Source organism: Hemicordylus capensis, chromosome 17 (genome assembly GCF_027244095.1).
Source record: "Hemicordylus capensis ecotype Gifberg chromosome 17, rHemCap1.1.pri, whole genome shotgun sequence".
In the NCBI taxonomy this organism is placed as follows: Eukaryota; Metazoa; Chordata; class Lepidosauria; order Squamata; family Cordylidae; genus Hemicordylus; species Hemicordylus capensis.
In genome coordinates, this window is record NC_069673.1 from 4,994,760 (window position 1) to 5,011,559 (window position 16,800).

Below are 16,800 nucleotides of genomic sequence, written 5' to 3' on the forward strand. Positions count from 1 at the left end.
ACTCTATCCAATGGTTTCGAATCAAATTGAATTTGATTCAAATTTGAATTGATTCGTGCGAATTTTGTGTGTCCCCCTATTATTTTTCCCCCTCATTTGGCAAGACAATGCCAAGATGGATCCTTCCCTGGGGAGTGTGCAAACATCAGCCATTGCTGCTCCTGTCGGGATGAAGAGGAAGCAATCAGGGAAGGAGGTGGGGGGGGCAGCTGATAGCCATTCCAGGGGCTCTGGGACATGATGGTCCCCCTTGCCAGGGCGTGGATCCCAGCAGCTGCCTACCAATCCCAACCCCTGACCTCAGCTCGAATCGCATTTTCTTCCACGAAGCGTTTGCTACCTGTATTCCATGTCAGCGGTGCCTTCCTCTAGAGACATTTCAGCTAGTTTAACATTGCCGGATGATACATCCCCATGCCTGCACCTTCATGTGAATAACTGATTCTCCACCCTCAGGCTCCCACCGTGTTCCATGGATAACGTTTGACTAACACCCATTTCTGTTTCTTGTCTCCATTCACTCCCCTGCCCTGCCCTCCTTTCCTTTGCCTGATTGTCTCCCTGTCTGGTTGCTCACGTCCCGTCGCCCCGCCCTCTTTCTCCCCCTCCCGCCCCCTCCTGGCCTCCATCACCTCGTCTTCTGTGCGCCTGCCGCGATGTCCGACAATGGGTGTGCTGCTTCAAATATTTTTCGGTCACCTTGTCCGAATTGCTTACAGCGGAGCAAAGCACGGCCTCCGGGGAGTTACCTAGCAGTATGTAGCCTGAACCCAAGTTGTATCCTCTGATGTCTGCTTAGGCGGATAGCTCATCCCCTCCTTCGGCTCGTTCACGTGACCGCAGGAGTGCCCGGCCAGGGTCAAAGAACCAGGTGCGCTCCTGATTGGCGGTTGTATGCACTCAAACGCCAAGGCTGGAGGCGGAGTGCAAGATTGTTTGTGAGGCGAGAACTGGATTGGATGGGTGCCCCCTACCCAGATTCCATCCCCAGCAGTTTACCGGGGGTGGGCAAAACGTTACCCAATCCAACCCGATTGTGCTCCCCTCCTCCTTCCTTGATGTTTGGGTGCACACAACGGGTAATCAGGAAATGCACCCAGCTCTCTTAACCTGGCTGGCCGCTCCTCTATCCCTAATGGCAGTTGTGTGAACGGACCTATTGTTAATCTTGAATGTTTGCTTCCTTCTCTGGGCTGCGGTCTTCCACTGTTAACTTGATGTTTCTGCTGCACACAGGTGTCTCTCTTCACAGTTGCTATGAGTCACAGGGCATGGTCCTAGCTGTTGCTTAGTGGTGCGTGCTCCCCAACCCCCTTCCCTGAGGGGTGAGAAATTCAGGGATCCCTTCATAGTCTTGGGTCCCTGTAGCATCCACCCCTCCCCTCCCCCCCCAAAAAACACAGGTGTCCTAGACTAGGGACTCTCAACGTTGGGTCCCCGGATGTTTTTGGACTTCAACTCCCATAATCCCCAACCAAAGGCCACTGGGGCTGGGGATTATGGGAGTTGAAGTCCAAAAATATCTGGGGACCCAACGTTGAGAATCCCTGTCCTAGACAACCACCTAGGCCCGTTCATTGGGGACATTAGACCAAAATAGACGTGAGATGAAAGTCTGGAGGCTAGAACTCCCAATAGCCCTATTCAGACATTATGTTCAGCTCACATACAATGCATGTACAGTGCATGCGCTGAACACGACACATCTTTATATACCACTTTTCACAAAAAGTTTCCAAACCGATTTACATAGATACAGTGGTCCCTCTACTTACGAAATTAATCCGTTCCGAATGCACATTTGTAAGTCGAAAAGTTCGTAAGTCGAAAAGCGGTTTCCTATAGGAATGCATTGGGAACGGATTAATGCGTTCCGGAGCCTAGAAAAAAGACCCAGACCCCCAGTAAGGCTTGCAAACTGCACAGGAACATTTCTTTTCAAGAATAAACAGGCAGTAAACAGGCAGGCAAGTCAAGGAAACCTCATGTAAAATTCGTAAGTCGAGGAAACCCCATCTAAAAATTTGTAAGTCGAAAAAACCGCATCTAAAACCAGATCTAAAACTGCCGTTTGTAACTCGAAAAATACTTATGTCGAGTAGTTCGTAAGTCGAGGGACCACTGTATAAATAAATAAGATGGCTCCCTGTCCCCAAAGGGCTCACTGTCTAAAAAAGAAACATAAGAGAGACACCAGCAACAGCCACTGGAGGGATGCTGTGCTGGGGATGGATAGGGCCAGTTGCTCTCCCCCACTCAAGTAAGAGAATCACCACTTTTAAAAGGTTCCTCTTCACTCAGTTAGCAGGGGACTTAGAGGTCTGTATACAGGTACTTTTATTCACACATCATGTTCAGTGCATGTATAGTGCTACACTTCCTAACCATACCCCAATGTGTGTGGTTAAAAAACAGTTTAAAATCGGGAAAAATCCCTCCAAATCTCCCCCAAATCACCATGGGTCAGTAAGAGGAGCGAAGGGGAACCTCAAAAATCACCCTGACCCCCAAAATCACTCCCAACCCCTGAAAAGCATCCCCTGAGGCCCCAGAATCACCTCTGACCCCCAAGATTGCGGGGGGGAAACCGTCCCAGATTGCCAAAAAATCTTGCCAACCCAGGGATACTTGGGTCTCAGTTGGCATGACCTGCCACAATTTCTGATACCTGGTTGGCGAGGGAGGACTGTAATAAGCATCTTAACGATGAAGGCCTCATCAGTTGTTCGACTCGAATAGCCCAGAGTCCCAACTAGTCTAAAATAAATTTATTGCTTCCAAATTATGCAAATCACCCACATGTCAGGAGGCAGGAGAATGGCAGGCAGCTGGTGGTTGCAATGGAGATGAAATCACAGGAGATACATTCCTGCAATGGACCGTGTTGGATCCATTAGGTGAAAGGTTTTTACTAACTATTTGGAGAGCTTCCCGGAGAATACTGGAGAGAAGACTTCATGTACGTGAAAACTGTATTCATGGGATTGGTTGGATGAGAGAGGCTTTGCCAATCAATCCCTGGTGCCTTGATCCTGACTTTGATTTTGATCAGGCTCGACTAGGTGATTTCTGCTCTCACACACAGAGAGATACACTGGATTAATCTATGACTCATATGAAGGGATTCTTCTAAAGATTACGCAAACTGCTAGGAAAGACTATTCCAACCATAAAATGACTCTTTACTATGCATGCAATCTAAGCCCCGGATGCCCCCGTGGCAACACAGTAAAGATGTCTGTAGCTTTAGTGGCCTTCTCTAGGCATGCGCATCACGGTACAAGCTCTGTGAGAGACACCTCTAAGGAGAATATACCTGTGGGGTGTTGGGTCAGGATGGGGTGGTGAGCACCAGCGTGCCCTCTAACAGGGATTCCCAGACGTTGTTGACCACAGCTCCCAGAATCCCCAAGAAAAAGCCATGATAGCTGGGGATTCTGGGAGTTGTAGTCAAGAACTTCTGGGAATCCCTGTTAGAGGGGACACTGGCGAGCACCCTCCGGCTTTCTGTGGGTGGGGAGAGTGGACACTGTTTGAGGTTCCTACACCCAGTCAACTGCTATGTGTTCTCTCCCTCCGCCTTCCCCCTCCCCATGCTTCTCTGCAGCCCATCCCGGACACGAGCCCCATGAAGCGCTCCATCTCCACGCTGAACCCGCAGCGTCCCCACGCCACACACCTCTACGAACATTCCCGGCCAGTGGAGCACACCCACCACCATCACCATCACCGCTGCCACCGGCGGAAAGAGAGGAAGCAGAAGTCGGTTGACAAGCCACCCAACCACCTGGCCGACGGTGATGCTCCTGGTGAGAAAGAGAGAGAATTCTATTCACAAGTTATGGTTGACATAATTCCCTTGCGAAAGATTGCTGTCCAAACACACTGGGGATAAATGATCCTGTTCATAAAGCTGTGTTTTGTTTTGTCTTTGCTTTGTGGTATACAAAGTCCCACAACTCCTCATTTTGTCCTCACAACAGCCTTGTGAGATAGGTTAGGCTGAGAGATCATGAGAGACCTATGATCACCAAGTGAGCTGATTGGGAATTTGAACTTGGGTTCTCTTGCTCCGAGCTTGACACTGCAACTACTGTGCCACACTGAGTTCCGCTTCTGCTGTTTTGTTGATTTATTGGTCTTGCTGTGTTAAGGTTCTTTAACGGCTAGTGTAGATGAAAGCATCCCAGGGATGAAATCAAATAAACAAAAGCGCATTCTGCACCAATAAATGTGTGCCTTGCCCCAAGAAAACCAGAATCCTGTACAACAGATAAATTCTGTCAATCATAGTGTGAGTGGTTCCAAGATTAATGCGGGATGAGCCAGACCCCCCCGCCCCCAAACAATCCTCCTGATTCTTGTAGCGTTTCTATGGCCAGGTGACCTCAAACCCATGAGTGGCTGGGATGGAGACCCGCCTTCGGCAGGTGGACCTGCAGATTAGTGGCCATTCTGTTCAGTGGGCTTACTTTTGACCCTGCAAACAGGCGAAGCCGCGTCCAAGGCCAAGAAGCAGGAGCGGGGCCGGTCCCAAGAACGGAAGCTTCACTCCTCGTCCTCCTCCGAAAAGCAGCGCTTCTACTCCTGTGATCGATACGGGAGCCGAGACCACTCCCAGCCCAAGTCGTCCGAGCACAGCCGGCCCACCTCCCCCAGCGGGGGACAGGAGCCCGGGGCACAGAAACCGGTGAGGATCCAGACGCGGCACGGGGTGGGAGCCTGGGGAGATGAGCTTTCGCCTTCCACTGGTGTTTGGGTGTCTTTTTTGAGAGGGAGTTGAGGCACTTGCCTGATGGAAGCGTCTGATGGCACTTCCAAAGCGTGAAGATTGGAAACTGAGTTCGGAAGTGACACATTAAAGGCTCTGAGGGCTTAGTATCTCTAAGTCCGATACTAGTGTACCATAGTATCGGACTTAGCATGGCGGCTGGGGTCTGGAGCCCTGAAATTGCATCCCATCAGGACAGGGGCGTGAGAAAGGACTGAATTGGTGGACCAAAGTGCCCTCCCCCATTTTACAGCCCTATTTCCCATGGAACTGGGGCACTGTTTTGGTATGCTCAGGGGCAGAGGTGAATTAAGGTGGCCATAATTTTGTATTTCCTAGAATACTATGTTCAGAAGGGCATTCTGGGAAACAACAGTGCCTGTCACCAAAAAGAAAAGAAAAGAACGAGAGCCCCCTTGGAGCTGTAGGTAGTGCCCCCCCAGCCAAAGATGGCTCCCCCTCCTAAAATGCAAGAGAAGGGAAGTGGGCCCCAACTCCTTCAGTCTAGGGGAAGCTTGAAGCCCCAGAGCAGAGCTGCTCAAGTCCAGCCCTCCAGCTATTTTTTGGAGGACTACAACTCCCATCATCTCCAGCCACAGTGGCCAATAGGCAGGCCTTATGGCAGCCCAACATCTGCAGGAGGGCCAGAGTTGTGCAGCCCTGCCCTGGAGACAGAGTTCTGTGGAAGGAAACTACAACGGATCGAGACCCTTAGCTGCTCGGACCAAAGCACTGTTCCTCGAATGAATTCTGCTCTTGCTAGAGGCGGTTATAAACTGTGCCGTTATGGGCACCTTCTTCCTCCAAGGAGCGAGGGCCTCTCCCCCTCCCCACATGACTGGCCATGGCCTTCCTAGGATTTGCTGAGGGGGACGCAGCAGCCCCTGGTCCCCCAGCCACTGACATCCCACAGTCTCACTCAATGGCACCATGAAGTGTCTGTGCACCTGAAGTTGGGTTTGTCGCCCCAACTTGTGTGCATCTCTCTCCCATTCTCCCCCGTTTTAAAAAAGCAGGGCTCAGAAGGCCGCCTCGGTGGTGCCCCAGTAATCTGCCTCCGGGGTGACTGCTTCACCTCGCCTCACGGAAGGGCCGCCCAGGTCTCTAGTTGGGGTGAGCAAAGGTCACGCTGCCCTTTGGACCCATGGGGCTGGAGAGGGCCTGTGGAGCCTCCTTTGCCCAGGGCCTACCAAAGCCCAGAGCTCGGCTCAACCAGCAATTAAATGGGAATTGAGCTCCTAGGAGAAAGCAGAAGGCTCAGCAAAGAAGGCATGGGGCAGTCATGCCGTGTGATTTCTGAATGTCCGAATATGGCACCCCCGCCGCCCCGTCCTCCATTTCCACCCAAACTGTCTGCTCTCCTGCATTGTCGCACTAACGCATTGAATATCTCCCTCTGGACTTCCCTCTCCCAGCCTTTGGTGGTTCCAGATTGCTCCTCGACAGCCCCATGTTCCGTGGCTGTGCACGTCTAAACTCTCTCTCTCCTTTCTCTCTCATCTTGTGACATGGTCTCCCCTTCCCGTTTCTCGTTCTTCCGTCCTCCGCTCCTTTTGATTTTTCAATTTTTCCACTCCCGCCATGCGCCTTCTGTGTCCGTCTGGTGTTTCTTCCCCCATTGTTATTTTTCCGCTTCATTTGCTTTGTTCCCATTTTCATGTAGGGCAGTGGTTCAGTTAATGGGAGCCCCTTGCTGTCAACCTCTGGGACTAGCACCCCGTGCCGCGGTCGGAGGCAGCTGCCGCAGACGCCGCTGACCCCTCGCCCCAGCATCACGTACAAGACGGCCAACTCCTCGCCCGTCCACTTCTCCAGTTTCCAGACTGGCTTGCCGACCTTCTCCCCGGGCCGCTTGAGCCGGGGTTTGTCTGAGCACAACGCCTTGCTGCATGGAGATGCCCAGGGCCCCTCTCAGCCCCTGATGGCCCGGATCGGCTCGGATCCTTACCTGGGGCACCGGGAAGACAGTGACAGTCCGCATCATGTTGTGCCCGAGGACACGCTTACGTTTGAGGAGGCCATGGCCACTAATTCGGGAAGATCCTCTCGGACATCCTACGTCTCCTCTTTGACTTCCCAGTCCCACCAAATTCGCCGAGTCCCCAATGGGTACCATTACACCTTGGGCCTCAGCGCCGGGCCCGGGACCAGCACCAGAGCACGTAGCTATTATCAGGAACGGGACAAAGATGATTGGTGCTAACAGAAAAGGGACCTGGTCTTTGCACACTGGCGGTCGATGAGTTTTATCATCCAGAAAGCTACGGTGGGTGAGCACTCGGCCCCGTGGCGTCGGGGTAGCGGGGACGTGGCAAGCAAGACGTGCCTCCTTGCGATAACCCTGCCCAGAAGACTGCCTTGAGTGCACGCACAATGCCAACAGAGACGCCCCCTGCTCCTCCCACTCTTGGCAGCCTGGCCTCTCCTCTTGCACTAGAGAGCTCTTGGTCAGTCCTGAAGGGTCATTCTTTGGAAGGAGATCCTGCTCTGCTCCTTACTGCCTCGTCCGGGTCGACGACGCCCCGTCATCAGATGACAAAGTGGGAACTCGTGCAAAGAACTTGAACTTGGGTCAGCTGATCTTTTGGGGACTGGAGTCTTTGCACAGTTTTGGAGGAGCGGGGGGACCGGGGAACACAGGGACCCTCTTGTACAAAAAAATAGGCCTCTCGTTTATCTTGCCCACACTTGAAGTGGGGAGGATCCAGCTGGACGTTGGACTTGATATTTGGCAGCAGCCAATGGCGCCAGAACCGGAACCATCCAGCAGACAAAAGCTCCATTTTGTCGTCTGTGACTCCTTTTCTTTGTGTGTCTGTTTCCACTGTGGGGGGCGGGGTCCTTCACATTGACATTTTGGGGAAGCCCCCCGCCCGCCATCCTGAGGAGAGCTAATTCTTTGGGCATGGATGGTGTCCAGGCTGACGCTCCTGCTGCTAACTTCTTACGTTTTCTCCGTCGGAATGCAAGATGCCCCTTCCCCGTCCCGTCTTGTTTACAGTCTCATCTCGAGAGAAGAAAAGGGGGTGCGGGGGAAGGGGTGGCGGTGCAGGGCAGGTGAAGGAAGTGTGTCGTTGGTTTTATATCCCGAGCTGTTAGATAAACTTTAACTTTTCATGGTGTGCATTTTTTTGTAACTTGTACAGTCAAAGAAGAAAAAGCAAACACACAGAACGTGCGAGAGAGAGAGTCCGCCACTGTAGAGAAATAGTCCATCTCGTAGTCCAGCCCTGTGGTTTCTTATCGAAGGCGCCTGTTCTTCACTTCTAAGTGCCTAACCTTGGAAATCTCTCGCCGTGATGATGCATTGCTTGTAACTGACACATCAGGAGGAAAGGGGTGGGATGTGGGATGGAAAGGGAAGGGTGTTCCCGCAGGGGGCGTTGGGAAAATACCGAGAGCTCATCCAGAGCTGAGCTGAGCTTTCCGCCGAAGGAAAGTGACCCACACCACGGGCCAATGCAGTTGTACTTTGTAGTTTCCGTTTTGCGGGGAGGGGTTTCTGGAGGGGTTCTGGTCCAGCATCCAGCGATGGCGCTCGAGTGCTTTTGCAGGAAAATGGGAGCTTTTCGTTCTGCTGATCTGTGTCTTAACGTGGTGACAGAGTTCCAAACACTGTTCATGGTGGGTCATTGCCTGGTGTTGAGGGCAGTTGGAGAGAGACATGCTATTATGGCCTAGTTTGAAGGAAACGTAAACAAGAAGGAAAGAAAAACCAATTTTGATTCTCAGGGATGAGATTTCTGTTGTGTGTGTGTGTGTGTGTGTGTGTGTGTGTGTTTGTGTGTGTGTGTTTTGTGCGTGTGTGCATACATTTGGAAATGTCTGCATTTATTACAAGCCCAGGTCGTCATCTTGCTGATGAGCAAAAACCCCGCGCAAGATCAGCTCAAAGACCTGGCCCGGCATTGTTGGGTGTGTATGCCACCTGGGAAGGGGCGACGTAGCGTATTTGGAGGGAGGTGAAGGAATGAACAGGGAAGAGAGGGAGCCACACAAAATATCCACAGGGAGGTTGCAGGGAGAAGATAGCTGCTTAAGTATGAAGGCCTCTTCACACCTTCCATTTCCATGTGCCCACACATGGTCTGGTCTGCGCCTGCAACAGAACGAGGTTGGAGCGAGGCAGTAGAATCGACTCCTGCTTGAGACCACAAGTGGGATTTACCCTTTTAAATACTTCCGTGGCCTAAAATAATCCTTCAAGCGGAAAGTTAGCACAGCAAGGGACATGTGAGCAGTGCTGCCTTGTGTGCTAGTTTTCTGCTTGTAGGGAGGTTTTTAAAAAAACACCCACACATGGGAGCCTTTGAATCTGGCCTCTCCAGTCGGCAGTCTGAAGTGATGGGTCTCATTCTGCCAACCCCAAACTTTGTTTTTACCAGTAAGGAATGTGCACGTCTCCTGCCCTCCTTTCAAGGAGCGCCAGGCGAGGTGCACCCGCACTCCCTGCCCGCCATTGTATTCTGTTGCATGTGCAAACGAGGCCTAAGGCTTTGTAAGCATGCTCGGGGAGATGTAATGTGCTGACAGGTGTCAGGCAGGTACGTGGACTAAGAAGCCAAGATCAGCGGCAGCAAACCCCAGTTTGCCGCCTGAAGACAGACTCGGAGACGGGAGGTGGGAGGAAGTGCTTTCAGTCTGCAGGCAGACGGGAATCTGGCCGCGCATTGCACGCAAGAGTAGCATTTTCTAGAGAGCAGAAGCTGCCAGAGAGAGAGGGGGTGGGGTGTTTAGCCCTTTCCCTGACAGCATGGCACTGGAGCCCCATAGGAGTGGGGACCACTTGGGGGTTTTAACCAGTGTTCCCTCTCTCAGGGATTCCCAGAGAGAGAGATTAGCTTTATTACGATCGTAGATCAGACAGTTGTGTCTGGACTACGGCTCCCAGAGTTGTGGACTACAGCTCCCAGAATCCCTATGCAAAAGCCATTGCACCTGGGGATTCTGGGAGTTGTAGTTCACAACATCTGGGGATCCCTGTGAGAGGGAACACGGGTTGTAATCAGAAACCCGCCCAGCAAGGAAAAGGCTAATTTGGTTTCCCTCCTATCACATCTCTCTTCCAAATCTCCCCAAATTTTTAGGGCCTTCTTATGCATGCTGGCAGGTAACATGCAGCTAGCCCCATAGGGTGAGTTTACACAGCCAGGCAGCCTTTCCACAGGTGTGGATGCCCCCCCCACCCTTTGGCAGCACTCCCACATGTGGGGAAATGTAAAGTGTGCTCACAATACCATTGTGATCAGAGGCAGCAACCAGATCCATGGACCTCTGGTCCGTTCCTTAGTTAGTACGAGCTCAGATGTTACCTGTGGAGTCCAGAGACTCATGCATGAAACGTTTCTCTACAGGATCCCTGTTTCTGGAGACCGTCAGGAAGGATTGCTTGTAGAAAAAAACCCGTGAAACAGCCATTTACACTGTGAGTTGGCCTGAGCCCTAAGTGGGTCTCCGCGTTTCCCTCTTTGGCATCCCATGTGAGTCCTTGACCACGTTGGCTCAGTTCTCCGAGCTCTCCAGTCCTGAATTCTCAAGCCCTGTCCAGACATGATGTTGCGCGTGCATTCAGGTATTGGTACACACATACATGTGTTTGTGTGAATGGCGGTGCCTGCGTTTATTTTGAAAGCGAGCCTGGATTCAGGCCCCCCTGAAATGCAGGGTCCAGGCAGGAAGTGCATCCAACATAACGTGTGGATAACTGTATGTGCAACACAGAACTGTACGGGCACGCACCGTTTGTGCTGCGTTGAACAGAACACGAGAGCAGGGCTTCAGGGTCTGCACGCCCCCGGGCCATGGTTTTGCATGTTCTCCAATGACAGGACCTCAGAGTGCTAGTAAAAATAAAGTAGATCTCCCTAGCCTGCAGTCTTCCGACCCCAGTTTTAAAACATGCACCAAAGATGTGGGAACAAGCTTGTTGTTTCTGCAAAGAGAGGAGTCAGCATCCAAAGCAAGCATCCTGCTGTCAAAAGATGGCCTCCACGGTCCGCTGTGTAAACTCATCTTCAGACCGTATAGAATGCGGACTGGAAGCCAAACTTGACAAGCCCCGATTTGGGTTCATTTGACGGGTTTTTCTTTTGGAAGTATAGAGTTTTAACGGAGAGAATGAGTTCAGCCATCATGTGGAACCTCGACCGAAACTGAGTTCCATGAAACAGCCCTCTGACTCAGAACCATGCATTTCTCCCTTCCACCCCCTCATGAGCATCTCCTGCAGGGATTGCAACCTTGACTCATCTCCAGCTGTTGTTGAACTACAACTCCCATCATCCCCAACCAGTTCATTGTGGCTGGGGATGGTGGGAAATGTAGTTTGACAACAGCTGGAGAACAAGGTTGCCTGCCCCAGTCTACTTCCTATCTAGGTCAGGAAAAACCGAGATTGGTTGATAATGTCTGGACTGACCAATCTCAGCTTATTCTAACCTACTCCCTTCTGAATCTGGCGGTTGAAGTGATCTGAGTCCAGGGGTTGAGATGAGTTCGGATCTCAGGTTTTCTGAAGGAAGTGGGTTAGAATAAGCCGAGATTGGTTGTTTGGGACATCACAACTGCTCTTGGCTTATATCCTAACCCAGATAGGAAGTAGGCATGGGGATGGGAAAGGAAAGCACATGCTCCCAAGACTGAGGATGCTGCATGGAACTCAGCTTTAGATGAGCTTCAGACATGCCATCTGAACCCTCGCAGATTATTTAACCCACTAACATGGGTTAAATAAGTTTCACTAAGTTTCTATTTCCAGCTCAAAGGCCTAAGGAGAAAACTGAGGGGGCACAAAATGGTGGGAGGTAGTTGCACCCACGCCTGCTCCCAAGCCTTAACTTGAGAGTCTTTGGGATCCTTGTTTTGTTCGCTGATCTGTAGCCAATCTCATCCCTGGGCTGTGTCCAAACCACCTCTCCTCTCTCTCTCTCTCTCTCCCTCCCTCCCTCTCTCCAACTCTGAATCCACAGGCGTTCATTAGCCAAGGGGAGCTAGTTGTTTAGGGATGATGGGTGTGGCTTCTTTTTATATAAATAAAAATACAAAACAAAAACTAAAAACTGTAGGGCTATGCAACAAGAAGACACTTGTCACAAATCCAGTTGAATCCAAATGGAAAAGAGGCGCGTGAGCAAAAAGACTGTCATCCATTCTGCAGCTTTACCTGCTGGATTTTCCTGTTCCAGGCTTCAGCATGACCGTGACCAAATGTTTTTCTACATTTTACTTACATGAAGGCACAATATTTTCATGGAGGTTTTAAAGGGGGTGGTGGGAGGGGAACCCATCTCTGACCGTGCATGCAATCATTAGGAGCTGAAAGGAAATGGCTTTTTTCTGTCTTGAATAATTCCTGATTTCTGTTCCGCCCCCCATGCCCCCAGCCCCATGCCCTTCTGAATAATTTGAAGTAATAGCCCATATAAATATGATGGAAGGGGATTGTGGCCACAATGTACAGCTGGAACTTGGATCATTTAAATTCTTGCATTAGAAAATATATACAATCCTTATTTTTTGGTGGGGGGAGTATACGATCCTTATTTTTTGTGGGGGGAGTATACAATCCTTATTTTTTGGTGGGGGGAGTATACAATCCTTATTTTTTGGTGGGGAGGGTGGATACCAGACAGTTGTGGCTAATGGTTGCTACTGCAAACATTTATCACAGTGGTTGACCAAACCAGTCTTCTAATTTGGACAGCATACATGCCTGTCGCTCTTTCAATGCACACCAAAGCACTGATCCAACTAAAGTTAGTCGTAGCTAAGACCCAACAAGAGCAAATTCAGCCAAGATATTAGTTTCATCAGTTTCAGTGGGACTAAGCTGCAACTTTCTTTAGCCGGGTCGGGGCCGGGATATCTCCCAGAATCCTTCAAGTGAGTTGCCAAAACTTGAAATGCAAGAACTCATTTCCCCCCCTGCATCCTGAAATCAGTCTTGTGGTGGCTGTAATTTGAATCAGTAATGTTTGCATGTAAAATATATACATATTCTATAAATATATACATATATATAAATATATATATATATATAAAGGATGTGCATGGGGGAACATGTTTATCTTCGTACTTTTTGATACAATGTATTCATCAGTTGTTAATTTTTAATTATATTTGATATCAATGGGGGGTTTGTTGCTAAACTTTATATTTAAAAAAAAGTGTTGGGGGGAAAACCGGATAAAAGTTCCAAACATGCAACCCAATTGGAACTTCACGAGGAAAAAAAAAAGTTCTGTGATTGAATAGTTTGCTGCCTGAATAATACTTATCAGCCAAACTTTGGATTCTTCGGTTGTTACTACAATTACATTTTGTATGAAGCAAAAGTCCTTGAATTAAAATAAAACTGTAGGAAAAAAAGAAACTTCTAACTAATGTGGTATGTGCTTGAAATGAGCGGGACTCAACCGTGTCACATTCTTTGTCTTCACAGGAATCCTACAGGCAGGTTGTGGAGTCAGTAGAGCATTGATCAAAGGCAGTGGGGAATTAATCATGGTATAGTATAGAAATGTAACTGATTCCTCTCCTCAACTGGTTTCCATTGTTATTTTTTAAGAACTAGTTGTTTTCCTCTTTGCTTATGTCTATTACCCACCCACCAAATGGCAACCACCCTGAAAAATTCTGGCTGCTGCATAGCTGTCGGATCGGAAAGATGCTTACCTTCTGATGATCTGCCTGCCCAGCCAAACTAATATGGAGGACGTAGCCCTTTGAGAACGCCACTCTAGCCAGCTCTTTATGGTCAGGAGGATAGAAGGAGACACTAAATGTAAAGCTCTTAATGGCTTGGGCCCAGGGTATTTAAGAGAACACCTTCTTCGTTATGAACCCTGTCGCCTATTAAGATCTTCGGGGGAGGTTCATCTGAGGATGCCACCGGCTCGTCTGGTGACGACTCCGAGGCGAGCCTCTCTCTGTAGTTGCTCCAGGACTGTGGAAGGCGCTTGCTGCTGAGATTAGAGCTGCTCCATCCCTCTTGGCTTTCAGGAAACAACTAAAGACAGCCCAGCTTTTTAGCTATTGGATAGTTTTAATGGGTATTTTAATTTGATATTTGCATATGTTTTAACTGGTAACATGATATATTTTGTTGCTGTAAACCACCTTCGGTAGTGGGCATTATGCAGATAGATAGATAGATAGATAGATAGATAGATAGATAGATAGATAGAGTGTGATAGATACCAAGTCCATCCGCTCTCTAGGTCAGCATTAGAGAAGCCTCCCCCACTGGGGTTTCTCAAACTTAGGATGTCCCCAGATGTTGTTGAACGACAACTTCCATCACCCCCCCCGCTGCAGCGGCCAAGGGAAGATGGGAGTTGTAGTCCAAGATGTGTATGAAACTTGTGCAGGATTGTTCAGAGTCAATTTAACAGCAAGCTGTTGCCTGGTCAAGCATGAAACATTGGCATGGGAGGAGAACCTCTAGCAGTGAAATGGTGAGTGCGAATCACCCAGTTCTTTCTGTGATGGCCACTTCAAGTCCTCCTGCCTTACAGATGTCAATGCAAGATGTTTGGGGCATATCATGAGGGTGAGAGGGGCTGTGAGCACATGACACTTGTTCTTGACGCTTGTAAAATAGTTTTATGGGAGCAGCTTGAGTTGCACTCTCAGGGCTCACATTTCACTTTAAAACAAAACAAAAAATTCCCAAGAATGTTTGCAAATCAGAGTGAAGCGCGAGTTGCTCACAGGATTCTGGGGCTGGCTTTCCCGCTTTTTGATCCGGTTATTGGGGAATGACCAGGGGAAACCATTTAAATGCATCAGGCTCTCAGAAAAGCATTTGGGTGGGTGAATGACACTTCTTGAGTTAAAGAGAAATAATGCTGGATAAAGCACCCCCCTCTCTCTTTTTAGAAGCCTCAGCAGCAGATGTGCCATGCAGGCACAAATTATCATGGTTCAGCTACACTCCTTGCAATAAAAAAATATAGTGCATTTGGGGGGGGGTGATTTCCCCCCCTCCTGCTCCAGGCTGCTTGAGGGCATTCTCACACATCCAAGCCTCAACCCCTTTGTACAGAAAATGGTCTGTAATGCAAAAAATGTTTTTGCATATACTGTGTGGTTTTACATGTACCGGGGAGGAGCAGTGAGTGATTCAGCCAGGACTAGAGGGCTGCACAACTCAGCCCTCTAGCTGCTGTCAGGCCACAACTCCCATAACCCCCAGATGTAGTCGCCAGTGGTCAGGGATGATGGGAGTTGTAGTCCAATGTCTGCAGCTGGGAACACAGGAAGCTGCCATACACTGAGTTGGACCCTTGGTCCATCTAGCTCAGTATTGTCTACCCAGACTGGCAGTGGCTTCTCCAAGGTTGCAGGCAGGAGTCTCTCTCAGCCCTATTTGGAGATGCTGCCTGGGAGCGAACTTGGAACCTTCTGCTCTTCCCAGAGTGGCTCCATCACTTATTAATTAATTATATTATTATTATTATTATTATTAATGAAATTTATAAACCGCCCCATCCAGAGGCCCTTAAGGGGAATATCTTAACAGTGCTCACACTTAGTCTCCCATTCATATGCAACCAGGGCAGACCCTGCTTAGCTAAGGGGACATGTCATGCTTGCTCCCACAAGACCAGCTCGCCTCTCTGACCAGGAGGAGGCCTGATCTGAGTGGATCCTGGAGACCAAGGCCAGAAAGACTTGTGAACTTTAGGATATTCTGCTCCTAGCTGGGGAAGGCAATGCAGAGGGTGTGTGTGTGCCAGTGGTCTAGTTAAGAGTCCGTAGCTGAGAGGTAAGACACGCTTGGCATGTAGCAGACCTCCTGAGCTCAATCTCCAGCCAAAGGATCTGGTAGCGCAGAAGTTTCCAGCTTTGTGTCCCCCGGTGTTGTCAGACTACAACTCCCATCATCCATCAATTGTTGTGACTGGGGCTGATGGGAGTTGTAGTCCAGCATCATCTGAAACCCCTTGCCCTGGCTGGTGATGAGGAAGACTGAGGGCTGTAGCTTAGTTGCAGTCAGAGCATCTGCTTTGCACAGAGAAAGTCGTAGGTTCAGTCCCTGGCAGCATCTCCAGGTAGGGCTGGGACCTAAGTAGAGGATCCTGAGTTAGATGGACTCGGTATAAAGCAGCTCCCTAGGTTGGGGGGTGGGGGCATAGCATCAGTCGAGGAGCACTAGTGAAAAGGTTCAAATCCCCGGCACCTGCTCTGGGCAGGCCTGGGAAAGACAGACTGCTGCCCGCCAGAGCAGACAATGCTGAGCTTATGTTGAGCACTGATCTGACTCAGGAAGGCAGCTTCCTTTTACCTCTGTAGGCCGCTGGGCCCGGGAGATCCCGGAGCACCGGGCCGAGCATGCTAAGCCAGACGGAGGAGTTCTCCAAGCCAGGAAGGGCTGCCGCCGCCGCCGCCCAAGGCCGCCCATTAGGAGCGCATCTCTTTCAGGTGCGGCGGCCGCCGCGCACTCACGGGCAGAGCAGGCGCCGCCGCCGCCGCGAGCACGGAGAGCCGCCCGCCGCGCTTGCCCAGGGTGGCTCGAGCCCCCTCCGACAGGCCGGGAGCAGCTTGTCGGCCGCCGGCCAAGTGGGTGGAGGGCTGCAGCTTGCAAGCCTCTTCCGAAGTGGGGCCCCTGCCTCCCGGAGACTCGCGCCGCCGCTTCCAGGCTGGGTTGCTTGCTGGTCTCGGAAGGTGAGGGGGGCGGGGCGGGCGTGTCTTCTGTGAAACTCCCCAGCCCTGCCCCTGGGCATGTGCAGAGCTCCCACAGCAGCGCCCCGGCTGTGCGGAGGAAGGAAGCCACTCTCCTCCCGGCCCCCCGGCCCGCAGCAGGCGCGCGCCTCTTCCTTGCAAAGAAGGGAGTGGGCCAGTTCCACACTGGCCCCTGCCCGGAGGGCTCACGGGCGCGGATCCTGCATCTCTCCCCCCCTCCCTCCAGGCATCCCCACCACCACCGGGCTTGCTTTCCAGAGCTGGAGGAGACCGGTTGCTGGAGACTCCGGGCCCGTCCTGGAGGAGGAGGAGGAGGAGGAGGAGGAGGGCAGGGCCACCCCGCC

At 50.8% G+C, this 16,800-nt stretch overlaps 1 protein-coding gene across 2 annotated transcripts in view; it reads left to right on the forward strand.

Moving 5' to 3' along the window:
• CACNA1B (calcium voltage-gated channel subunit alpha1 B) overlaps positions 1-7,886 on the forward strand; it is a 288,951-nt gene extending 281,065 nt beyond the window's left edge. For both annotated transcript variants that reach the window (XM_053281907.1, XM_053281906.1), the window contains 3 exons: positions 3,608-3,809; positions 4,491-4,690; positions 6,435-7,886. In XM_053281907.1, the coding sequence (XP_053137882.1) occupies positions 3,608-3,809; positions 4,491-4,690; positions 6,435-6,974 (942 nt within the window). In that variant the 3' untranslated portion in view covers positions 6,975-7,886. The remainder of the gene's footprint in view (positions 1-3,607; positions 3,810-4,490; positions 4,691-6,434) is intronic.
• Positions 7,887-16,800: the final 8,914 nt, after the last annotated feature.